The sequence below is a fragment of the Calonectris borealis genome, chromosome 2, assembly GCF_964195595.1.
Source record: "Calonectris borealis chromosome 2, bCalBor7.hap1.2, whole genome shotgun sequence".
NCBI lineage: Eukaryota > Metazoa > Chordata > Aves > Procellariiformes > Procellariidae > Calonectris > Calonectris borealis.
In genome coordinates, this window is record NC_134313.1 from 118046910 (window position 1) to 118072992 (window position 26083).

A 26083-nucleotide genomic window follows, 5' to 3' on the forward strand; every position below is an offset into this window, starting at 1 on the left:
ATGTCTGATTCATTAACTGCCAGTGTTTGTAAGTAACTCTGAAATATCTAGTGTTTACAGGACTCATTGGCACGATTTTGGACTGCGTGGTTTGGTTTTTCTTCTTTAAAATTACAATGATATTTAAGAGGTACTCTTCCTATCTTAAAAAAAAGTATGAACTGACTTGTGAGCAGTTTCTTGCATGCATGTTTTTACACTGAAATATGGTCTTATGTAACTGACTCCAAATTCAGGTTCTTCAAATTAAATTACATGAGCACAGTAATAATCAGTAAAAGTGAAGACTCAGCCCTAATGAAATCAAGTAACAAACTCCCATTGATTTAATAGATTCAGGATATAATCACAAAACATTGATTTATAGACAGACCTGCACAGGATGAAACTCCCATCCAAGCAGATCTCTAGCTCACTCTACTGCGGCACAAGTGTGTTCAGGAATATTTGATGGAGGGGTATGGACCCAAAAAAACTATCTTTCCTTTTAAGAGATCTAAATTGCTGTTGTACATCTCTAGGAATGCTCCATCTGATTCCATGAATTTTATTTCTACTCTCATTACCAGAAGTAACACCCTACTCATATCCATACACAGATGGAACGGCATATAAATTTCGCAGAGAAAGAGTAGCTGTAAGAAATCTTAATGATGATTGTAGCAGTATTGTGTGAGGGGACACTAAGGTATCTCCATCAGATCTCTTCTACATAGATTTCCCCATGACAAAGTAACATCGGCTTGAAGCAGCTGAAGTAATGACACATGAAATGACATCAAATTTAAACAAGGAAAAGATCTGAGTGAAAAATTTGTTTTGCAGCAACAACTGTATTGTAGGTTTTCCTAAGTACCACATATACGCATCACTGAAGATAACAGTTTTGTGTGGTATCCAATACTTTTCCATGGTATTGTTATATAGTCATAATACAGGTTTTTATATACACATATTACAAAGAGTTGTTAACTTCCCGGAGAACACGGCAAAGAGGCGAGCCAAAGAGTGGAAGACAGCAGATATAATTAGTAATAGTTTTATTAGCATTCTTAGTTGCAGCTTCTGTCCCTCGCCCCACTGAAAGGCAGGCAGGGGTCACCTCCGCGCTCCCCAGCGTCCCCGGGAAGGGACAGGGCCCGCAGGGAAACACACCCGCGCCCGCACTCACCGACGGGGCCCCTGCTTCGCCGCCTTTCCTCAAGACAGGTGGGTGCGAAGCAGCCTCCCCTCGTCCCCGCGGAGCAGGTACGCTCGCGGAAACCCCTCGGCGCCTCCACGGGTGATTTTTTTTCCCCCCGCGAGGCAGCAGCTACCGGCAGGCTGGCCCCCTCGGCGCCGCCCGCAGCCCGGGCGCTGTGGAGAGCGCCGGAGGGGCCGCGGGGAAAGCGGCCGCGCCTCGCTCCCCTCCTGCCGCCGCAAGCCCCTCGCCAAGCCGGTAACGCCCCAGCAGCCCCGCAGGAGCAGCCGGTGCCCGGTCCCGCCTCAGGTTTGCCGCCCCGGGAGCGGCTGGCGGCCGGGGGCGGTACTCACCGGTGACACGGATGGACTCCAGCATGGTGCTCCGCCGGGCAGCGCCGCCGCTCTGCCCCGCTGGCTTTCCCCCTGGCTCGGCCGGGGCGGGCGGCGGGCTCCCGCCTCCTGGGCGGGGAGGAGCGGGGAGTCCTGAGGGGAGGCGGGGAGGGAGGCAGCGAGTGGCGCCGGACGCGGCGCGGGCTGTGCCGGCGTCGACGCCTCACCGCAGCCGGCCCGGCCCTGCCGCGTCCGAGGGAGCCCGGCTGGCCCCGGCCCGGCAGGCGGGAGCCGTCCGCCCGGACTTGCAGACTACAAGTCCCGGCACGCCCTGCGCCGCCCGAGCGCTGCCGTGGCCAGGGCAGGGGGCGAGGTGCATCCTGGGAGCTGTAGTGCAGGGGACAGGGCGGCGGCAGGGCGGGCACTGAGCTGCACCCGAAAACATCGCCGAAAGAGCCCGCTTTATCACCCCGGCACGGCTTGGCGTGAGGTGCCAGCAACATCCTTTGCAGGAGTCTAGCAGGCATAACTTGCACTGAATCCAGAGACTGCGTTGCAGAACATCGATAATTATCAACTACCATCACTGCTGCAATCGGTAATAATTGGTATGATTGATAATTATCTGGTGGGCCTAAGGCAGGCAGAGAAAGGGCTGCATGGGACAAGGGTGCTCAGCAGGGTATGCGCCACCCCGGGAGAGCGCGACAAGGAGCTGCTGTCTCTTGCTAAAGAGAATGGAGGAATTGCATCAGAGCAACAGTTTGGGGCAATAACTGATGTTAGTAATCAAGAAGGCTATCATACATTGATAAGTAATAAATAGCATTTAAAGCAGAAGATAGACTTCATATTGCACCCTTCTGTTGCTTTACTTGTTGTGCAATCTGTTGCTTTGCTTGTGAAACCTTTCACTCCTTGAAATGTAATCTGCATGTTTTAAAATGCCTATTTAACATCAAATAGGAACAAGTTACTCTACCTTAGCAATTACAGTTGTGTAACCAATTAATGTAGGCACAGTCTAGGAAGATTTTGTACTCTTTATGCAGACCGAAGGGCATTACTGAAGTCAGATTACACAAGAATACATTTTAGTGTGTTAATGCATTTACTTTTCTAACTAGTCAACACTTAAAGGAGAAAGCAATTTAATTGAAAGTGACTTAACAGCACAATAGTGCTCAACGTACATTATGTGAATGTAGTGATCTGCCAGGGAGAGGAGAGCTGGGAAGTTGTGCTCTGCTTTGGTTGAATTGCTTAAATGTCTGCCACCTTTTCTCCCATCAATAAATTCATACCTGCAGTGCACTGTACACATAGATTCTCTCCGTAACATCGTCCTGTAAGGTATAAGATCTGGCTGTATCATCATGTAGCACACATGGGAATTCCACAGATCACAGCTCATTGATACTTCTGAGAACCTCTTTCTGTGTCCTACCTGGGAACCTCTTTCTGTGCCCTACCTGGAAATGTTTTACTGAACTTCTTGAATCCTTCTTATAGACATTTGCATGTATGCAATCATACGACTGAGCGGCCACTGATCAGATAGTTCTGTCTGCTTTCATATCACTCTTCACAAGCAATAATTAAAAAAAAAAAGAGTTTAAAGCACATATTTTCATTTTATTTACTACTGCCTCACACACAGTCAAAGACAGGCACTGTTAAGCCCAGCTATGAAAAGACTGAGGTGTCATTTTTCTCAGTCTGCTAATGAAGAGCTAGTGCTGAAACACACTTCTACCTAGCTGACAAATTTGATGTCCCTTTTAACTTGAATTCTTTGAGGAACAGAGAAGATATATGCTCTGTCAACATGTCTAATTTTAAACTAAAATACCCTCTAAAGTACTCTGCTAACAATGTAGTACCTGGAACCCGCAGGCTTGTCTCCAAATCTCAAATTGCAGGAACTGAATAAACACTTTGAAATTTAGAGAGACAAAGCTATCACTAATGGGTTAGAGTTTGCTTGCGATATGTGGCAATTACAGAAAAAAAAAAAACCCAAACCAGTGAATTGGTTCAAGTGCTGCAAATAATCAGCACAGCAGATGAAGAAATGATAGATGGCTGCTACAGTGTAAAGTCAATGTACCATTTTACCATAACTCCCCAATGGTTTTGCTGTGTAGACTGTAAATTCTCCTCTTAGAGATGATACTTTATATATGCTTGGAAGCCATAGCAATGAAATCGGTAACTCCAGCTTTTGATGTATATTTTACACATCTGTCCCCTCTCCTTGCTCCCTCCGGTGGATGCCCTCTCTCCATGTTTCGCATCTCCTGCCTACTTCTCTCCTCTCTCTGAGTCCTTTGTCACTGAGCGCTTGGGCATTCAGTCACCCCTGAATCTGCTGCCTCTGCTTTTTTTTTCCTTTTCCCGCTAGCCTTTTTCCTTTGCAGGGTGGCTTGAAGGTTTTGTTAGGTCATGCTAGCTCCTGGCTCTAGCAAGAGGCTGCCAAAGGCAGTAGCAGAAGGCACAGAGGAGGGATGCTAAAAGGCCACCTGCCCCTGTTTTCTGCTTTGGCTCTGAGCAAGCTTTGTCACATTTGTTGATTAAAAGCATAACGTGGAAAGCTCAGTCAAGAAAAACATTACCAAGTATCTCAATACGACAAGAATGCTATATATATATTTAATGTACCTCTAGCAGTTCTGACCTCAAAGGTGTCTTAGCTTGCAAGTCCGGACGGACAGTGGAAAAAAGACGAGCTGCTCTGTCATGAAAAAATTCCTGGAGGTTATCAGTGCAGCTGCCACGGATCGCATTGTAATTGTAGCGAGGTGAGGGGACATGGGGACTAATGGCAAGGTTTAGATAAGCCACACTGTAGAATACAGCTTAAATAACACAGTTCCACGATACAAATAGATCTATGTCTTGGTATCACATATCCGTTGTTAGGAGACAGAATTAAAGCTGACATGCATCTTTTATTTCAGCTTCAACATAACATTACTTCCAGAAATAATTTATCTGGTCATGCCTTCAGAGATAATTTCATATTCACCCGGTCAAAAATACTGCAATGTCTTGCATGCAGAAAAGTATCTTTATAGGAATATTAGCATCAATAAGCTCTGCAACATGTACAGTCTGGAAGAGCAGTAATATATTTTATTGATCTCTACATCTGTCACAAGCTAACACTGCAGAATTCAAACACACACACACGCATATATAAATATATAAGTGTATATGTGCATTTGGATTTTAAATATGCATATACATATATACACACATATTTGTTTTAATGTCGGTTTTATTTGGTTACTCCCCCATATTCACACCAACATCTTTCTCCCGCTTCTCTGTGCTGACAGGAAAGAATCGCTGACGAACCAGGAAAGCTGAGAACGAGAGTCCTTAACTAACTCTGCATAGTTTGGCACAGCTTCAGGGCCATCAGAGTGGCAAGGTTAGCCTCCCCTCCCTGACTTAATGACTCTTAGCTGGCTGAATATCTTCTGACCAAACAATTTCATTGACCAAGTGACTCCAACTGACCGTCTTTCCAGACATATTCTTCCTGAAACCCCTTCTGAAATGTCTAACATTGCTGTCTGATTCCAGCTGGGTCCTACGTTTCTAGTACACAGCAAAGGCAGCACATGCTTGTGGGAGCTGCTTACTCATAGTCTTATTCAATGGGACTGCTATTTTAAGATGCCTTGAAGAGCACAACTTGATACAGCTCCAGTATTCAGATTGATTTATCCATTGAATTTGTTCCCGCTTTATGCTAAGGAAGCTCAATACCGTAAATCCAGCCCAACAAGGGGAAACAAAATGCAGGCAAACCTTGCACTAAAGTTCAGAGAAGTGAAAGCAATGTAAGACCCTCGTGATGTGAACCTACAAATGTAGCTGACCGTTGTCCATTATCATATGGGGAAAAAAATCAGAGATGTCTATTGTGCACTCACAAATGCACTCATACCTACCAAGAAAAGAGAGGCTGCTTTCCTATGGCAGAGAACTGGGCTATATAAATACATTAGTTACAGTAAAGCATGCATCTGCTTACAGTATGACTGATGGACCAACACACCCCTCTTGACCTTTTCTCCTCTAACCGTCTGCCTGCTTCTGCAGCAGTGCCTTGTCACCGCAGGGGTCCTTCTGAGAAAGGCAGGACGTTGCCTTTGGCAGTGGCAGGCAGGACTGGCAGGCAGGACTGGCAGGCAGGACTGGCAGGCAGCCCGAGCACAGGCTGCCTGCCGAACCGCAAACACCTGCAGGTGAGTCACAGATCCCTTGCTGTGGCAACACAAATACTACGTCAGGCAGCACAGGGCTAACGACAATCTGCCCCCAAATAATAAGAATTTTTTAAATGTTCCTACTTTGTCCTCAGGCCTTTTGAAGTCTGCCAACTCTTTTGTGGCACTGGGATAATTTCAGTTGAAAAGCAAATGTTTTTATAGTAACGCATCACCCTTTTTGGCTGATCAGGTGGGGACTTCACTTGTTTCTTAACCAACCTGAGAAAAGCACAATGTTCCTATCCCTATTGCCGTTCATTTCCTTATCCCTTCCTCTTCCACACTGCCTACCTGATCCCCTGTTTTTTGCTGGTTCAGGTTGTACAACAGACTTAGAAAATGAAAAGGGGATATCCAAGAAACACAAAATACCGTCTTAGCGGCTTTTTACAAGATGCAACTTGTGCAGTAATAGTATGACTACGTGGTGCTTTGGAGAAAGAGGCCTCACCTGCATGCTGGGGCCAGCGCTCTCCTAGAGCTGGATTGCCAACGCTGGGAGCAGGGGACCCTTCGCAGTTGACCTCAGTGGGCAAAGACCCAGCAGCTGGGGAAAGAGCGATGATTTACTTCTTCATCAAAGCATTTCATTTCACAGGACATCCAGATCCTCTCACTTAGGACAGGATCTGTAGAGCAGAAGGGGCTTTGCCTGGCCTGGAGAAGGTGGTCTTCTGGTAAGTTCTGTTTTCAAGGAGAAACTGGACTCAATGAGCGGCAGAACCCAAGGTGTAAGGCCACTCTCTTTTTCCAGTTTCCAAGTATATGCCTGGCACTGCTACCTAGCTTTACCTTGCAGGTTCCTGCATAGTTTGTGGGGTTAGGTGGGATATAAAACAGCTGGGGCTATTTTATTTACTCCATGGTGAATAATCCCTCTCAAGTGGTACCAGTGACAAATTCAGCTGATGGAAATAGTGTTCGAGCTTGGGAGAAGCATACGCCAAGACAGAGTTCTTTTCAGAATTTATTCTCCTCCATCTCATGTCTGGTTTTGGAGATTCCCTGGGTACCACTTTATCACGATATTACTAGAGTCCCAGCGTTGGAGCTCCAGAGTCTCTGAGCGGGGGACAGTGCAGGGCACACACCATCTTGCCTTCTTGCAGATCTGCTGAGTTCAAAAGAGATTTCTGGATTAGACGTGTAAGAAGACAAGCTGCCCATACCCAGCCATTTGCAAACGGTTGTGAGGGAGCAGCAGCTCTTTTCGTGGCCCAAGACCTCCACCATCTCCATGCGGGCTCTGACTCCAGGCAGCCAAAGAGCCTGGAGAGGTGGAGAGACATGTTCAGGCCTCTGACAAGCCTCACCACCACTGGAAGGACAAGGGAAGAATTACTTAAAATAACCTCTTGGCCATTTCCATTCCCTTTGCCTTCCTTCATGCTTTACTGCAAGGTGAGGCAACCCTCCATCATATCACACCCAGACATTCAGTGACACTGTATTTGTACTATAGATTGCTACTTTATGTTTTACTGCATCAGATGTTTCTGTCCCTCTCATTACGAGCCATGATCTTCTTTTCATCTTCCTTTAGTTAATCTGTTTTCCATGTCATAATAGTTTTTTAAGCAAAAGCAGACTGAAATATTAGGGATATTTATTCATCTCTAACACAGCCTCAGTGTAATTATATATGTGGTTTCTACTGAAGCCGAGATGACTGTATTACCAGTGTCCCTCGTGGGTACATGTGTGGAAAATACAAACACCGTTACATTTTAATTGCGTTTGTTCAAATTTCAGTAGAATTTCTCCCTCTAAAACCAGCTTGTTCTTATTTCAGATGTGCATTTTTTACCAAATACCGAAAAAAAAAATTCCAAAGGAGCCTAAAATCCTGTCTCTGTAGCACCCTCTAGTGTAAACATGCTACTATTGCAGAAAAGATTTCATGTGACTGTACGCATTTTTTTCAGGTGAATGACACGGAAAGTAAAGAGAAAAAAAATATCATGAACTCATGTAAAACCCATTTCATATCCTTAGGTCTTTCCTTGTTTAGCAAAGCATATAGGCTATGCTTAACTTGGAACACTTACTTTAGTTGTAAAAACTTTAAGGTAATTTTGTAGGTAACATTCTTGGCCTTCCTTATGCATCATTTATAATTTATTTTATGTGTGTCCTATAGTTTCATTTATTTATGTAAAATATGAGAATAAGATGGCAAGAATGAGGTCAGAAAATTATCACCTGTTGAGCTTACAGCATACTGAGTCTTCAAAAAAAGGAATTAGAGCTGATAGAACGCTTTTTTTTGGTGAAAAATGGTTTTTCAACAAGAATCCCCTAATTTTTCCATATTTCAGAAAATTATTTCAAGAATATAAAATGTGATACAACGTGGCTGGTGAAATTGCTGATGTGATTATGCAATTACTCTGTTTGCATTATGCTGCAGAGCTGCAAGCAAGTCTCAGGTACTGTAAATTAATATCATGGTCTAAATTAACATAATGGCACTTAAGTACTCTCAGGCTCTTTGCTTCATTTCATAATTTTTATGTCAGCAAATCGTACAGCTGTACCGTATGGATAAAGAAAGAAACTGAGACACAAAAGAAGGAAGTCCAATTCCCCTTCTGTGTAAATCAGTCAAGAGACCTAAATGAAAGGTCCTGAGAAACTTTCCGTGATTTAGTGATACAAATGCAATATTATACTAAGAAAACTGTGAACACAATAAATCTTTTCAGAGTGCATGACAGGCAAATGTTTCTTAACTCCCACAGCCTTGTAAAAATGCAGAGTTCAACCACCCAGAGATTCCTACTGAAACTGAGTCCTCTTGACAACTGTCTCTTGTTGTTAATGAAATATGAGTTTTGTCTCATTCCTTGTTTCTCTATTTTTCCATTTAATGTATTTTCTCTTCTGTCTTTTCCTCCTGTTTTCTTTGTTATCCTCCCTTACTATTTGCCATTCTCCACTCTTCCCTTTTTTTTATTCTTTCTCCCCATAATGTTTTTGCTTTTCCCTCCAGCTTTGATTTCTGTGTGATTTTCCCTCAGTTGCTCCTCATATAAGATGGTGCATTTCAGCTCTGACAACAGTTAACACTAATCCATCCATGTCATCATATGGTAATTTAGTGTAGAATATAAATGACAGTGTGCTTTTCCAACCTTTAATATAAAGGTTGTCTTCAGCAAGCTAGTGTTTTCTTGAGAACCTCCCGTATTTTGCAAATGACAAGTGAGGGAACAAATAAAATTCACACTGTTTGAAATTTATTCTGTACATTCTGAAAATGTAGCACATTTTCTCCCAGCAAATGTCCAGTTTAAAGGATTCTCCCGCAACCACGCTTACCAAGGCAGAGTAATACATGAAGCCTTTTGGTATGATAAAGCATGGTCCCAGCTGGAAGTTAGACTGTAATGACTACCGGGTCTCACATTCTTTTAATCTGGTTGAGCTGGTTATCAATTTCCTACTCGGGCTACTAGAAGAGAGACTTGTGCTCTGAGTATTGCTAATTTAAATCCATGTCACGCACTGGGTTACTCACTCACGAAACCTGTCTTATTCCTGACATAAATATATTCCTTTACTGTATAATGTCAGCCTAAGTTGCCTCTGTGATTATCATAGGAGCGGACAAAAGCAGTATAATCACCTTTGGCTTGGCACAGAGAACAGATCCTAAATGCTGCCCATCAAAATGCTTCTGATTATGTAATATTTGCAACAGAAAATACAGATTAATCCAAACTGCTGTGTTTTGCCATCCTGTGGACCAGCCCTTCTATTCATTGTTTGGGAGTGAAATTGCCTTTTCCCAGGCCAAGTCTCTGGTATGCTAGGATACTCAAGAGGATCCGAGGGCACAATTTGGTCTTCATTTCAGAATCACTGAGGAAAGGATGGATATTACGTTCTTACTGCTCTTCTGTAGTGCAGGATTCCCTTATACAGGGGTCCTCGTGTGGGGCTTGTGAAGAGGGGCATTTCTTACAGCCCGGCTTCATCTTAGGCACCGAGACACGGCGAGTCAGACCTGCACCATACGTCCTCCAGGAGCCACTGGACGCAAAAAGATGGTAGTCTAGGGGAAAGGGATGTCTGTGCTGGTGGCACAGTCCTCAAGAAGCTCTGCAAGGGCTGTCTCCTTGCCTCTTCCCCAAAGATAAACCCTTTGTCTGAAGTCACTGGGAAGAATTAATTCTAAGGGGACTATAGTCCAGAGATAATGATGCACAACACTCTGTACTAGACTATACATTTGCTTCTCCTCTCTATGGCATCTTATGCAATCATACTACCAGTGTGAAATGAGTATCAGAATCATGACAGCTCTCCAAATGATTACTGGAAGAGTGAATTTTCTGGTAAAAAATGCCTTTTGAAGGTAAATCTAAACTATGAGGAATACTACGATGTACTGTATTATAATGCCCTGTTATTACCATGCAATAGATTGAATCTGCTTGCAAGGGCAAGATAGGTAAGCATCAACTTTCACTTTGAATTATTTAACTGGGAATAAAAGGAAATTACAAGTTGGAAAATAGTATTTTTCTCTAAATGACAGGATTACCGAGATTTTTCTGTGAATCAAAGGGAGCATCTTGCTCATCTTTCCTTTAGAATCAGAATAATGAACTCAATTTCTCAGCAGAAATTTTAGGCAATATTCTCTGAGGATTACAGAATGGAGCTATACAATGGACTACACTGGGATCAGCATTTCCACCTTCAATATTTTACATTTATGATTGTATTGGTATTGTAAGGAAGCCAGAGCTACAAAAGCTTTGGCTAGTGCTCCTTATTAGTTAAAAAGTGCTCCATTCTTCTTAAAGTGCTAATGCAAACTTGTATAACCTTCTGAAAATGAAAATACACCCCTGAAAACAAGTCAATATGCTTTAAAAATTTTTGAAGGGATACTTGGGAAAGTAAAAATATTTTTCTTGCCATGTTAAAAGACAAATAACTGGCTTCCATGACCATGCTCTCAATTCCCATGAAAACTGCAAGCCAGCAAGAACCGTTCCCCAAGTGCTTTGTATTGTTATTTATTGTTACAGAAGGGATTACTTTTCATTAGCTTACCCCGGCAAGAAGAAATCTTAAACCATATCACGCGGGGTGAGGAGACAGTGAAGGGTGTGAGTCATAATTTTCGAATGCAAAAAGCTGGCATAAAATATAATGCTGTTCAGAGGACAGAGCCGGCTCATTGTTCTGCTGGTTTCAACATGGCATTCCTTTCTTTCCCTCTCTTTTTCTTTAGGCTTTCACATTGTGAAACTTCAGTTGATTTTTCTGTAAGTTGCAAATAGTCTTATTAATTTATTAAGAAAAAAATAACCCTGACTGGAAATTCCATTGCTACGGGCCATACCCCCACCATTTTGCAGACAACTGATCTCGTAGCCATTTTATAGCACCATTCCTGAAAAAGACTGGCTTTCTTTGGCTCTTTGGAGTGATAAAAGGATAAGATATATTTACTGTCCATTGCTTTTCTGGAAGACAGACGTAATTGCTTGAAAAGATGAGAAACTAAATATTCTATTTATTGCTAGCAGGGCCCCATTGAGTCTGGATCAAAATGATGAAGAAATTATTGGCTTTGTAGAGACCAAAAGGAAAAGACATTTGTCACATGCATGTTGCATTGACGTTTTAAGCAGTTATACACTCCTAGGAATCTCAATTTCAGTATATTTTCAGAATATACTTTATGGAAATATTTTTTACAAGAAATTTATTTTACAGAATAAAGCATGATTATTTCCCTCTTTTTTGATATTAAATAGCAGATGAGATTATTATGTACACTAACAGTGCAGCTAACACCATTTTGGTTGGCCCCCAGGCTGAGCGTCATGCGCTATGCCGTAGCCGTATCATTTGAAAGACGACAGCAATGGATGGAGCCACGTTTGGAAATGCACCAACGATAGCTGGAGCTGCACTGTATAAATCTCATAGATCCACATGTAATGCAGAAAGCGTCTTTAAATTGCAATAATTCTGTTATATTTAAAGGGCTCAAATTGTGCGTGACTCTTCTTCCTTTGGGATGGCAGGAGAAAGAAAAGACTTAATGGAATTCTCTCTTTTTGTTTTCTGCTGATGACTTTGAGCTCCATATTGGCTATTTTGTCTTCTGGTATTTCCCCGCATTGATTCTCTACTGCTTCATTGAAGGAATGTTTCTGTTATTTCCCAGTGATATACATAGTTTCTCTTGAAGGAAATAAAGCCTGTCCTTTCTTATCACTGTACACGCTGGTTCACAGATTATGAATGAGTGATGAGTTCCGTCTGGCAAATCTCAATTTTCAGCCTGGTGTGTGAGCAAGTTCTGACTCTGGACCTCGGGCTGCTCCAACCCATGTTTATCTGAGAAGAGTGCAGGGACATTTGTTGGCCAGGGTGTCCAATCTTGAAGATTTCTTCAGAAAAGGATTATTTTATATTGTATTTTTAGATTCTGCTGCATGCTGATGCCATGCTGTTTGCAAATCAGGCACTGGAAAGATTTTCTAATGAGGGATGATTAGAACAGTGTGGTTTGTTTAGCAAGGCAAAGTAAAGGCTGGAAGAAGAAATGACTGCTGCCTATAAATAATCCAAGAGGCAAGAAGCACAGCACTAGGGAAGAAGGGCATTCATGCAAGGTAATGAACACTATTTGCATACCAGCAAAAAGGTATAAAGGGTGCCAATATGTATGGATAGACTGCAAATTTGACGAGGTTTAGTCATTTGGGCAGTCAGGCCTATAGCAGCCTGCCAGGGGGAGCAGCAGAGACAAAAAAACCAAACTATTTGCGATTGCATTCAACATGTTTACGGGGAGTTCGAGATGGTGCCTGGATAGCAAAGACTGGATCTGAGCACGCAATGGCTCTCTGCCAATTCGGCATCCCTAACACTTGCACATTAAGGTCTATCAATCAGTGAAATGGAGAAGGGGACAGCAGGAGGAGCGGGTGGGTGAGGCTTGATGAGACCATGGGCTGTAACAAAAGGAGAAATGTAAAAGCCGTGAGGCTGCGACTTTCACAACTGCACTGGGATGAGTATCCTCTCCATTCACAGACTAACATTAAAATCATGTTTTCCTGTCAATGCTAGCTGAAAAAAGACGCTTCAAAAGAAAAAGCGGGCGGGGGGGACAGACACACTCCTACTGAGCAGCTGCAGCAAGATGCGGAGTCAACCAGGCAGTATTGCTCTACTTGCCTGCAAAGGAGGTAAAAGCCTCAGTTTTCTTTAAAGAAAAACACACTTTGCGCCCGGCTGGGCTGACACGGCGAGGAGGAGGAAGGGAAGGTGGCAGGGTCGCCATGGCTGGATGCATTCCCTGAACGCAACACACGGGAACCTTGACTGGCAGGACGGCACGCAGGGGTCAGACCCAGAGCCCGGGGGCGCAGCACGCGAAGCCAGGCCTGCTCCCAGAACCGGGAAAGGGGGAACCCAGCCCGGAGCGTGGCCCGCATCAGGTCCCTGCGCACCTTCCCCCTCCCGCCTTCCCCCTCACCGGCCAGGCAGCCTGCGAGGGGGAAGGCGCTGCTGTCGGATTGGATAGCACTCCTGTCAATCAATGCCAGCAGCGGCGTGAGGGGCGGAACGTTCTGCGCACGCGCGCGGCAGGGGCGGAGCGAGGCGGGGCACGCCCCCCCCCGTATGTCAGGTGACTGCACGGCGGGCGTGGGTGAGCGGCCGGGCAGGCGGGGCGGCTTGCCACGCCTGTTGCGCGCCTGCCGTCTTGCGCATGCGCAGCTGAGGCGGGCGCTGAAATTCAAATCTGAGGAGCGGTTGGGGTGGCGGTTCTGCCACTCGGGCGGCCTGAGGCAGCGGACGGAGCGCAGGCAGCGGCAGCAGCAGCGATGGACCCGTTCACTGAGGTAAGGGCACGGCGTGGGCCGGCTCCCGAGTCGTGAGCTGTCGAGGGGGCGCACCTGGGGCTTGATCCGGGGCGGGGGCGAGTTGTCAGTGGCGGGGGCCGCAGGAACAGAGGGCGGCAAGGGCCGGTCGGGGGCCGCAGGGGAGCTGCTCCTTGTGGCCGCGCTGCTGGGGCGGCATAGTTTCTCCCAGCCCTGGCTCCTGGCTAAGGCCTGTCAGCGTCCCCCCTTTCATTATTCCGGGAGTTCGTGGGTTTGTAGAGAGCTTCTTTCTCTGCAAGGGGGAGACAGGTCTCCTTGCCGCCTCTTTCTGCGCCCTCGTCTTGGTCGTACCTCCAACACTGCAGCCGCCCAGCTATTTGCAGGGCTTCGGGTCTCTTCCAAGAGAGGACAGAGGTTATTCATGCCAGGGGTTGCAAAGGAGAAGACCTTTTCTAAACCGGTTTGATACTTGACTGCGTTTCCTAGCGCTTAAGTGTTTGCCTTTCATGTGCATCTGGCACATAAGACTTTCGGCTGAAACAGAAAGGACACTGGAAGCTAACGGGAATGGCATTGACACACATTGTGCCTGCCATATCTAAAGGTCGAGTGTGAAGTTTGCCCAAAGCAGCGACCATCTGATTAAAAATGCGTCCTCTTTGACATTATTGCCACCTGCGACTGGTCACTTTCATTTGCAGGCACAAGTTCCTCTTTTTTTAAAAAAAAAGAAGTCAGTCAGTTGTTAGGGTGGATTTGCGTGTGTGTGTTTGAGTTTTACAGAGGCAAAATTGTAATACAATGGGTGGAATTGACCGCCTTGAATCTGTATGAAGGTTGGAGGTTTCTTAAAGATGCTGTACTGTACTCTGATTTTATGTGTGACAGATGTAAAGCTGTGGAGCTGTCTTGACTGCTTTGAAAAATGTCGTAGTAAAAATGGTCTTCAATCCACAGCCCACCTAAACAAAAACTTAAACTACTTTTAAAAAAAAATCCAAATCAAATACATTGTGAAATACTCTCTCCTCCCCTTGAAAACAATCTGTATCTCAAATTGACATACTTCAAATAAATTGAGTGCCCAAAAAAGGTGACTGCACAGATCTGATTTAAAAAGCTGAACATAAAGTATTGATCTGAAAATATTTACTGAATGTGTTATGCCAAGGCAGATTTACCCTACCCCCATGTAAAGGCTTGCTAAGTATAAATATGTAAAATCTCCTTCCTTAATTGGTAGTGAGTGACATGATCCCACTAGTCTTAAATAAACTTCAAGTCCAGACTACTGCATCAAGTTTAAAATGGTTTTGCATGCTGGGAGATATTCCAACCTCAACACGCCCTTCTTGTAGATAACTGGCTTTGAAAAGCTATGACCAATTGTGAGGCCGCTCCTTAGGGTAAACTTTGTTCAAATGTTAGCGGGTGTTGCAGAATACCTAAAATGTTGCCTGATCAAGAATGTTTATGCTGTGGAGGACACATTCCACTGTTGTGTAAAAATCTGACCAATATTAGTGTATTAGTATTGAAGTTTAATAACTTTCCTCAGAAAAATTTTCTGAAAAGGAAGCTTTTTACCACCTACTATGAAGTATTTATGTTCTGATTTTTTTTTTCTTTTAATATAACCTTTCCTTAGTTTAACTCTTTTCAGATAATCTTTGTCTACAAATTACCATGCTCTGTTACTTGCAGGGAACTGGTGAGGCATAGTAAGTGCTGATTATGTAAGCAGTGTGATATGAGCCTTAATTGGCCAAAGCATGCTGTTAATTTGGTGTTTGCTGATCACATTACAGTAACAAATGTTGTCCTGGTCTCACTGAATTTAAGCTCAAATAAATCTTGCTGTAAGATTCAGTGGAATACCTCCAAATCAGACAGTTCTGAAATAATGTTTCTTTTGATTAATCTTATGAGCAAAAACTAATAACCTTCTGAATCTCAACCAAATTATTAATACAGCATGCGCTGAGGAGATGGTGCAGTGGACACTTTTTTTGGGATCACAATGAACGTACTATTTGTGACTTTTGGCTTATAGCTGATTGTATAATCCGCCTTTCTTGCACAAAAGGCTTTATGTTTGGTACTACAGAATGTTAGAAATAGTCTAAGTTATTTTGTACTTTGAAGTACTTATTAACATTCATAGAGCAAAGTATGGTTTCCTAGCATGGAGGATGACCAAAGAGAAATAAGTGATGCCGTTGCTCAGGGGAAAATTTGCATATGTGAAGTTTGAAGTTAACTGTTCCTTCAATGTCATGGATAAACTTGTTCCCTTTGCTGCGTTCTGCTAGTAAAGCAGGGTAGTTAGAACAAATTCTTGTAATCACGTATGAGCCTGAGTATCTTCTCTAACACTGCCAAATAAGTACTTTAAAACATACTTTTTCGAAAGCAAGATTGTGCATCAACTTTTAAAGTGGGAAGCCCTTTTCTGATTTTTAGAAGGTGCTTTTGTAACACAAACAGTGATCCTCTATCTGCGACTTAGTAGTTCTCAGATTCCTAGATGTAATGAAATAGGTGTGTCCTACTCTGAAACTTTGGCTGTCATCAGAACAGTTGGAGAACGTACTTGTAGCAAATACTCTGCTGATGAACTTGAAAAATAAGTCTCAAGTTCTGGTGACTGGCTTACTCATCGTGTGTAATAGCAGAGTTTGAATCACAGCAGTTGCATGGAAAACTTGAGATACAAGAAGCCAATAGGAGCTGGAGCTCAACAACAGAGGCGTGCATTCTTGGGAAGTGACATCCTATTTGTAACAACTGAAACTCCATTTTACTGAACTAACAAAACAGAAAGGAATGTGACTGCATTTGAAAAGAACTGTAGGAATACTGTTGTGGAAGATACACTCAACTTTGCGCAAGAAGAACAGTTAATTTATATATCCTTTAAGATTTTATTTATGTGGGTATTACCTGCACTTTGTAGCTCTGCCTTTTGGAGGTTGAAATAAGGAGACTTGACTTGTGGACACAACTAGCCATGGAACTTGCATTGAAGGCACTCCTAGCATTTCATGTATCCCCCCCCTTCCAAAATCTTCCTCTTCTATGGAAGTTAGAGAAGCTGATCTTTGCTTTCACAAAAAACTGTTGAGATTGACATTCCATTTGTTCTGTGTTGCCCTACAATGGAACATTGTTTAAGACTTCAGCCTTAGACAGTTAAAAATGTGAAATGTGTATTTAATTGCTGTGCAACAGGACACATAATGCCTGGCACAGTTCTCATAATAATTTATGTGCCACCAAACAAGTGCAGTTTATATGCTTCCCTTTAAAGGCCATTAGTTCAATCACACAATTTCTTGTCTCAAAGTGCCTTAAAACCTAGATCAAAGGAGTAATTAAGTATTCTTTAGATGTGATCAAACTGAGTGATAATGATCTATGAATGCAGTATTAAAAAAAAATGCAACATATTCCAAACTTGGATGCTATAAGGAATCACTTTCTACTAGTGTGGAACGTTTACTAAAACAGCTATTTTGTATAGAATATGAGCATGGTACTCAAATTTCCAATGGATAGGGAATGAAAAAGAATGTTGTTAGATAGCTCTAATTGGTATCTCTTTATATGTTCTTCTGTATACAGATATATTGTGATAAAGAGCCTGTTTATTAAGACAACTAGTTATAACATCAGTCTATTCTTCTTAAAACTTAAATTTGAGGAACAGAAATTCACCTTTTGATTTAGGAGGTGTAATAGCAACAGTTTTTTTAATATTAACAGCCATGCATTTCATTTGTTGAATTTTTTTTATGACCACTTGGCAATCAGTTCAATGTTGTTTATTTTGTTAGAGGGTTAGTACCAGGTGACTTGACCATATGCTTTAGCAATGTGTCAAAAAAACCTACTAGCAAGGCAAGACTTGACAGTTCAAGACTGCCATGTGGTGATTCAGTAAGAAAAGTAATTACTTTCAAACATTTCTGACTAATTCAGGCTCTATAGAAGCCTCTCTTCTTTTTTAATTTTGCCATTGCTTGTGTCTCTTAAGCCTGGTTTCCTTTGAAAGCCAAGTTAATGGGAGACACTGGTTGATTTAATGAGCGGAACTTTGGAACCTACTGGCTAGCTTCACCTCTTCCTAATAAAAGAGTAGGTGTCTCAAACTTAACTGCTTCTACAATTTTCATGAAAGTTTGTGGCTAGGTGAAAAGACACAAACCATTGCCTCTGTGCAGAAAATGCTGCAGCCTATTATCTGTCTGGTAGGGCAAAGAACTTCAGATAACCTGCAAACATGTACTGACTGGCCAGATAGCAAGAAGGTAGCTTGGAATGTGCTACAGTGTGAGCTACCTTTTATCTAACAGGTACTTGCTGAAAATGGGAGAAGCTGTGGCTATTGCAATGGTGAAATCAAAGTATAGAGATCAGGGGTTACCACAGTGAGAAAAAGGAGGTAGACAGAAAAAACATAGCTGGCAGTGTAGAAAACATGTTTTGTTTGTTTTGCTTTCAGGAGGAGATAGCCAGTCAGAAAACCAGACTTTTGAATATTTCTATGGCATTGCACTATGGTAGATCAGTTAGCAACATCTGAGAGTTGCATTTGTCTTAATGTAGCCTTCATTATAAATTTCTGGTATTGTGGATCTTGGTATATGCTATATAAAATTCAAACATTTTTAATTTGAGCTATTACTAGTTAACACACTGACTGCAATGTATAGTAACACATGACTTATTTACTACTCAGAAACTCCTTGAAAGAACCCGTGCCAGGCGAGAGAACCTGCAGAAGAAAATGGCTGAGCGGCCCAAGATGGGAGTGAGACCCACAATGCAGATCAAGAGGGTCAGAGAGCCTTTGTTAGAAACTGGTAACCAGGCTCCTCTTTCTGGTGAAGAAGGTATTTTGCAACAAGTTTAATAAAGATTGTCTTTTGATACAAGTCCCATCTCCTTTTTTTGTAAGGGCAAGTGAAAACCCTTAGTGTTTATCTTAAACTAAACAGTGATGGATGCAGTTACCTGACCACTAAGACTGAATATGGCTAATGTTTAGCTTAACCTGAGAGCAGGTGGTCTAAGTAAGCTATTTAAAAAATAGTTGTATAATGCCAAAGATAGTGCCTTGTGCTTGGTAGAATTTGGGAAGGGCAGTTTTTTGGGAGGTGTATCAGGGTGTTCATAAATCATAGCTTTATTTGCATTACAGTTTTGTACTGTCTTTGAAAATATTTTAGATTGTTTGAATACTAATTTGCTTGAATACTCTGACCTGTACAGTGAAACCTGGTACAAAGCCATCACCATCAAAGAGGCTCTGCCCTAACAATATGGAGACTCAAGCTTCCAGTTCAGAGAACATACAGCCAGTTCCTTCAAGTCCCACAAGCCATCATTCTCCTGAGGTGACTTCAGAGTTGCACATAGCTGCTTCTAACAGGGCTTCATTGGTTCAGCCTCCTGAGAAAGGAAAAACAAACACCGAGTCAGAAACTCCTGCAGCCCTTTCAGTCAAAACACGTATGCAGAAATTGGCAGAACAGCGACGATGCTGGGATAGCGAGGGTGTGTTTCACTTGCTAAGCAGTATTGGTGTTTTTCAGTGTTTGCATTGATGATGATGTTTGCTATCAGAAGATAATTTTGTGTGTGTGAATGCTAATGTTTTCATAAATAATTCTTAGACAGCACTGGGGAAGGCCTAAAATAATGAAACTGTTGACTACTTCATTTTATACTTCTGTTCCCTACTAGTCTGATGCCTTGCTCATCACAACGGTGACGTAAAACTACTAAACTGCTCAGTTAAAAACGTGTTGGCTTTGCAGTGAGCTTTAATTTAACTTGATTAGTCTCAATGCCTTCAGAGCTAGAAGCTTGATTCCGTTGTTGGCAAGGACATCTAACTGTTGATAAACTCAATATATAGCAAAACACAAAAGATGCAAATATATCTCAATATACTTTATTAGCAAAATAAATGTGTTTTTCTTTTTTCCAGATCCCTCTGAATGTGTTCCTCTGTCTCCCCTCCAGTCAAAAGATCTGTCTGTTTCTCCACCTAAGCAGACAACTAACGCCCTGGCAAGTGATACCCCTATTGGGAGAAGAGGCCGTTTAGCTAACCTTGCTGCTACAATTGGTTCCTGGGAAGATGACCTAAGTCATCCATCTGCAAAGCAAAACAATGCACAAGAACAGCCTGGCACTACTTGTTTATCCAAATTGTCCACTACAAGTGGAGCATCTGCTAGAATCAATAGTAGCAGTGTAAAGCAGGAAGCTGCATCCTGTTCTCAAAGGCTTGTTGAGGCTTCTATTAATAAACCAGCAAACTCAAAGATAGCGGTGAGTGTCTGATTTAGTTGCTGATTAAAAATTGATTTGAGTATTGGGGGGACAGGTGTTAACTCATAACTGTTTAATCTGAATGTAAAGATTTGGTGTGAGCAATCTTAGTCTATTTACAACTTTTGCTTTATTGCAATCCCAAATGCCCTTTTTTTAATAGCAGACCTGAAACAGCTTAGAATCCTTTTCACTGAGACTTAAAGGTGAGTGTACTTATAAGTCTTGTAAAAGTTGACGTCAAAGTAATTGATTGCTGCTCTTTTGACCATCAGAAGTGGGCTTCTTACAGAGATATCGGGTTTCACTCTGTAACTTCATAGAGTTGATTGACTTAAATTGTAAGTATTATTGCTGTATGAAAATTCAATCAGAATGCTAAAATTAGTAGTACCAGATACCTATTGTTCAATTTATGCCATTTATGAAATGGCAATATCTGCTATGTGCAGTCTTGTTTAGGGAAACGTGGGAAAATACCTAAAGTAGCTGGCAAAAGCACCTGGAATCAAATGCTGAAACAATTTCAAATACTGTATTAACAAAAAAAAAATCTACAAAAAGCTTATAACACTTGTTCTAGGCTTTTTCTATTGTTGATGGAATAGGTGTGTTATGTTATAGTATGCTATGCAGAATGCTTTCATTCTTTTTCCTCTTGAGAGAAAAAGAATGTACAGTCTCATTTTAACGTTATTCCTTTTTCCCTTGTTAAGGATCCAAAAAATTTTTTAACACAATCCTCAAGAGTCGCTGTTCCCTGTTCTAAGGAATCTGAAGTAAGACAACTGCTAACAGAAAATCCCTGCAGCCCTCAGAAAACTGAAAAGCGTACACAAACAGCAAAATCAACTTTGCCTCAACCAGTTCAGTCCAAAGAAGAGCCAGTCAAAGGAACACATGTGCAACTTGAACCTAAGGGTAAACCCACAACACCAGGTAAGCTGTATTTCAGCATCAATTAAATGTTCATTCAAATTAGGCTTATGTGTCCTGTGTGGAAAACTACATATTAGTTAAGAATTTATGATAACATATCAGATAATGCCTATTTCCTGCTGTAACTTGAGTGAAGTCCTGAAGAGTTCTGTGACAATTATCATAAATTGTACAGCTTCCATATTTTGCGAGGGTATTTTCTTGGACATCGTTTTCATAACTCTTGAGAGCAAAATCAATCTAACTTTCCTCTCCATGTAAAAATGTATCCTGCTAACATCAGTGAATTGAGACTATTCAAAGCTGCTTTCAAATTGTTGGATACTATGTGTATCCAATCAATATAAGCTAAAATGTCTGCATATGTTAGAAGAAATCAAAGCTAAATGCCACATAGATGCTCTAACTTTGCATAGTGTCTTTCTTTTCAGTGGTAGCATTGATGTTGAAACAAGTGATCATCCCCAGATTTAAATTCAACTGCTTGCTGGGTCAGAAACTTGGACTAACAGCTTGAACTCTTTGAAATGATGGCCAGTGGAGCAACCGTGTGTCTCTACATATGCTGACAATAAAAGACAAGCTCAGTAAAGTGGGGTGGATGCTAAACAATGCATCTGCCTTATGTATTAGAATGCTTATTTACATGAAGGACGCAAGTGAGGCTGGTTGTAGAGGAAACATTGAAAAAGCAAACCAGTTTATTTAAACTGGTGGATCACACATGGACTTTAGTAAGAGAAGGACATCTATTTGCTCTGATTTGCTGCTTTATGAACTCCAGTGTTCTGTTACTGTGGTGATTTGCACTTCAGATTTAGTTTGTATAAAGTATAACAGAGTAAGAGCTGTAAAGGAGACAGCTTAATTGCTTCATTGAGAACCTTCAGCAGGATGCAAAATTGCAGTGATTTCTTTCTGTGTTTTTGATAGTTTCTTTCAAGGCAAAACAATTGTTCTTGTAGGGGGATCAGGAATTAAGCCCTTCCTGGAACGCTTTGGGGAGCGCTGTCAAGAGCGTAGTGCAAGGAGTCCTGCTACGAATACTCCAGGGTGCAGAACACCCATTGTTACCCCAAATACAAGGACAATCCAGGAAAGGCTTCTCAAACAAAATGAAAATTCCTCTACTTCCAGTTTAGCGCTTCAGCTTAAGCAGGTATGACTTGCTACATTCATAGCTTGTTTATAAGCTTGGGGAAGACTCTTACCATTCTGCACCTACCTGAGGAATTTGAAATGTTTTGACACCTTAAAGCTGTCAGCTTTTCCCCTGTTCCTCTTTATTTGCTTAGGAACGTGAACGAGAACTTGCATGCCTTCGTGGCCGGTTTGATAGGGGCAATCTGTGGAGTGCAGAGAAAAGTGAAAGTTCGAAGAAAAAACTTCCAGAAGCTAAAATGGTAATGTGTTACCTCCATGTATCAAAAGATGATAGTCTCAGAATTGCTTTAACATGTTCTGAACACAGGGATAGATGTGCAAATGTAAATAAAAGATTAAAACCTATGCTTTGTGAATGCCAAGGCTGTGCAAGACCACTTGTCAAGTCGTTTGCATGATTATTAACAAATTATTAGAATTCTTTCCTCCTGCAGAATCAGTTAAGGAGACAAGTGATACTACTTTGAGCCAATTGATTTTTTTTTTTGATGATGATGTTAAGTGTGTTTTTTTATATTCTATAACTTTAAAAGCAAAAGAAATCTCTTCACACAAACACTCAATTTAGTATTTAGTACTTCAGCTGAATTTCTTACATAAATAAATAGGATCCTTTTTGGTATTGGATAGGCAACCTCTTTTTGCTAGCAGGTGTTAAAGTGTGGTTTTTTTCTGGCAGTTTTTTTAGTCACTTTGAACATTACCTCCTGAATGTACTCTGTTTTTATTTTTGCCAGGAAAGCCAATCTCAGGCTAGTCCAAAACATCTTCCTAGTTCAGATGCCACTGCTTTTGGATCAGCAGAAGACACACCAGCAGGTGACAGGCCAGCAAAGTCTCCCAGTGTGGAGTCTTCAGGTAAGAACTGTCACTGCTCGGCTGTGGCTAATACTAGTCTGAAGCACTGCCCTTGACGTTCATGAGCAGATAAAAAGGCTAGCAGCACTGATGTATAGAACTAGATCTCTTGTTTGGTTTCTGATTTGTCTAAATCTTCTTGTATGATAATAATACTCTGCACTCCTATACCACTTGAAAGATTGGTGAGGCAGACTGCCTTTTCGTTTCTCAGTGGGTTTCCCTGTGTTTCATACTTTCATGTATATTAAGTGTAGAAAGAGTGAATAAGAATCGTCAGTTATGGATTTAATCTATACTGTACCTGCGTATACAAATTTCCACAATAATCTAATGGGAGGAGCTCTTCCCTTGTCAGTATCCCCTTATGATATTAATTCTTATAGTAGAGGACATGAAAAGAATTCTGAGATGCTCATGACATCCTTTCTGGTGCTTAGTGAGTGGAAGAGCCTCCAGTTGTCTGTGAAAAGAGAGTGAACTTAGATAACACTTCTTATAGGCATTATGGGCAAACAGGCTATCAAATGTGCTTCTAGAAAAACAGGATGATATCCTGCTCTTGGGCGGGTTTGAGTGTGGTGGTTTTTGTGTGGTAGGGTTTTGTTTGTTTGTTTTTTAAATTTTCCCTTTTTGCTCTTGAGTGCACTCTACTATGGCTTCAGCAGTTCTTCTTGTGCTATCAGCTTTCTGATTATAAGATAGAAATCTAACTGTACAGGTTGTGGAGGGTATGTATTCTAATGCTTTTTTTTGACAGCAAGCTAACTGGAATATTTAATTTAGCGGGCTTTTTGTAAGTTGTCGGCTATATTATCAAACTTCCAAAATTCAATAACTAAAAAAAAAAAAAAAAAAAATTCAAAGGATAGACATAATCTTCAGTGACTTCTTTTTTATAAACTTAGATGCTCCTAAATGTGAAGAGACTGATAAACGCAGTCCTCTGAAGATCACTGAGCCAAAGAGCCCTGTAAAAGCGATGTCTGTCTCAAAACTTGAACAACTTGCGGAGAAACCGAAAGGTTTGTATTGAGTAGATGTATATTAATGCACTTCACTATCTGTTGCCACTTGTCCAGCAGAGTGTTAATATCCTTCAAGTCTGAACAATGAATTCACCACACATCTGCTGACACTCATGTGTGCTTTGTAATGAGGCTTATATAAAACAAATTGGGAAACTTTTATAACAACACTTTTCTCTTGATATTCAAGCCTTCAAGGAATATTAAAATGCTGATATTAAAGTTTATTGGGAAAGAACAGAAAGGACTGCTCTACTATGGGACTTGCAGTTAAGATTCATACTTGTTTGAACTAAAATGTTGAAACTTGTCTAACAAGTGCATCTTTTTATTCCCTCTCCGTATTAATTACACAGTATATGTGATAATAGTATATTAAAATAAGGATGGAACTATACTTTAGGGTTCTATATGCATGACTATAATAAAAAGTGCCTTTTAATCAAGATTACTTGAAGAGTAAAAATAGTTGGCCTATCTGTTAATATCTTTCTGTTCATTTAATGAGAATGAAGAGTTTAGTCTTGATGCTACTAATATTTTTAAAACATCACCCTTCAGATGAAGTATATGAAATCGAAATGAGTGTGGATGATGAGATGAATAGCTCAAAAGTGATAAATGAAATTTTTGAAATTCTTCAAGAGGATGGTCCAGACATAGAAAAGCTGAAGAAAGAAATGAGCATGAGCCTGGAAGGTGAAAGTGATGAGGATGAGCAGGAAGAGTCACTGAATATTTCATCAATGTCTCTGTTAACCCCTCTAGTAGAATCTGTTGGTCCAGAGGTGAGAGTTCTTAAGATGTGGGGAAGGGCTTGTTTATCACACAGAGATGTACAATTTGCTTGTGAACAGTGGTATTTTGCTGTATTGTGATATATGGGCAAATAGCGAAGTTACAGATAACATTTTGATAATGAAAACATAATGAGGTAAAGTTATTTTCCTCTGAAAATAGCATAGCATATTGGATGCTCTGCTAAACACGGGGTTTAATTTCTGCTAAATCAAGCTTGAGTATATACATCTATTACTTATGCTGGACTTCCAGGGGTATACATGCATTCAGTGAAGTGGTTACTGATGAAAATCTGAAAAGAAGTAATTATGTAACTGTACTAGTTTGGAAACTAAAGGTGATATCTCCTTGAGTTCAATGCTCTGTTGGTGTCTTTAAAATAAATAAATAAATAAAAGTAGCTTGCTCCATGTCCTAGGAAATATCTGTAAATGTCTGTTAAATAGTATTAAGCAGCCTCCAAATTTACTGTTTATGTGTAATTGCAAAACTAGTAAAGGTGAGAGGAAACAAATCATGATTAATGTGGACAGATAATCTGTAATATAACCATTTCTTCTCTCCAGGCCTTTGTTTCTCCTTGTAAGTCCACTGGTGAAGGTAGCAGTATCAGTGATGTAAGTCTGAAGTCTGAAAAGTTCCAAAGGACTAAAGTCCCCAGGGCAGAATCTGGAGACAGTATTGGCTCTATGTCAGAAGATCGCAACCTTCCATATAGGTAATAAACACAAAAAAACACACCTCATTCTGTATGTGTGCAAATTAAGACACTGGCTTTTTTAACTCTTCTAATGAAGCATACTGCTTTTTTCCAAGATCTCAACCTTTATCAAAGATTGTCTTTGTGTAGTCTTTAGGTTGCTTAAACTTAAAATAAGCTGATAGAATGCTTTTTTAAAGCCATTTAGGCAAGTTGGAAAACATCAATACCTGATACATATGTATGTATATTAAAAAAAAAAAGGTTGGCACACCTGTGAAACATTTAATGGGGTTTCCTCTTTTGAAAGCGTTGATGCATATAGATCTCAAAGATTTAAAGAAACTGATCGTCCTTCAATAAAGCAAATCATTGTTCGCAAAGAAGATGTTGCTTCCAAACTAGAAATGAAAAAGAATGGCCCATCTGATCAAGTCAATATCAAAAAGAAAATGCAGGTATCTAATATACTTCTTAAAATCTTTTTTCTAATTTACTATTTCTTCGCTTAATTTCCCCTGTGAATGTCCAGGACATTAACAGACTCCTTAGAACTGCAAAATCAGGTTGTTTAGCATAAATATCTAACAGTAGGCA

At 41.3% G+C, this 26083-nt stretch overlaps 2 protein-coding genes across 3 annotated transcripts in view; one reads left to right on the forward strand and one right to left on the reverse strand.

Moving 5' to 3' along the window:
• MATCAP2 (microtubule associated tyrosine carboxypeptidase 2) overlaps positions 1-1781 on the reverse strand; it is a 30516-nt gene extending 28735 nt beyond the window's left edge. Inside the window, exon 1 of the mRNA XM_075143078.1 lies at positions 1534-1781. Coding sequence (XP_074999179.1) covers positions 1534-1558 — 25 coding nt within the window. The 5' untranslated portion in view covers positions 1559-1781. The remainder of the gene's footprint in view (positions 1-1533) is intronic.
• Positions 1782-13491: 11710 nt separating this feature from the next.
• Positions 13492-26083, forward strand: part of ANLN (anillin, actin binding protein) — a 28385-nt gene continuing 15793 nt past the window's right edge. Inside the window, exons 1-12 of one of the 2 annotated variants that reach the window (XM_075143081.1) lie at positions 13492-13675; positions 18396-18549; positions 18929-19213; positions 19650-19996; positions 20713-20935; positions 21901-22094; positions 22231-22338; positions 22837-22957; positions 23866-23982; positions 24547-24773; positions 25353-25504; positions 25797-25944. In XM_075143081.1, the coding sequence (XP_074999182.1) occupies positions 13658-13675; positions 18396-18549; positions 18929-19213; positions 19650-19996; positions 20713-20935; positions 21901-22094; positions 22231-22338; positions 22837-22957; positions 23866-23982; positions 24547-24773; positions 25353-25504; positions 25797-25944 (2094 nt within the window). In that variant the 5' untranslated portion in view covers positions 13492-13657. The remainder of the gene's footprint in view (positions 13676-18395; positions 18550-18928; positions 19214-19649; positions 19997-20712; positions 20936-21900; positions 22095-22230; positions 22339-22836; positions 22958-23865; positions 23983-24546; positions 24774-25352; positions 25505-25796; positions 25945-26083) is intronic. The other variant, XM_075143080.1, reaches the window with a different exon arrangement.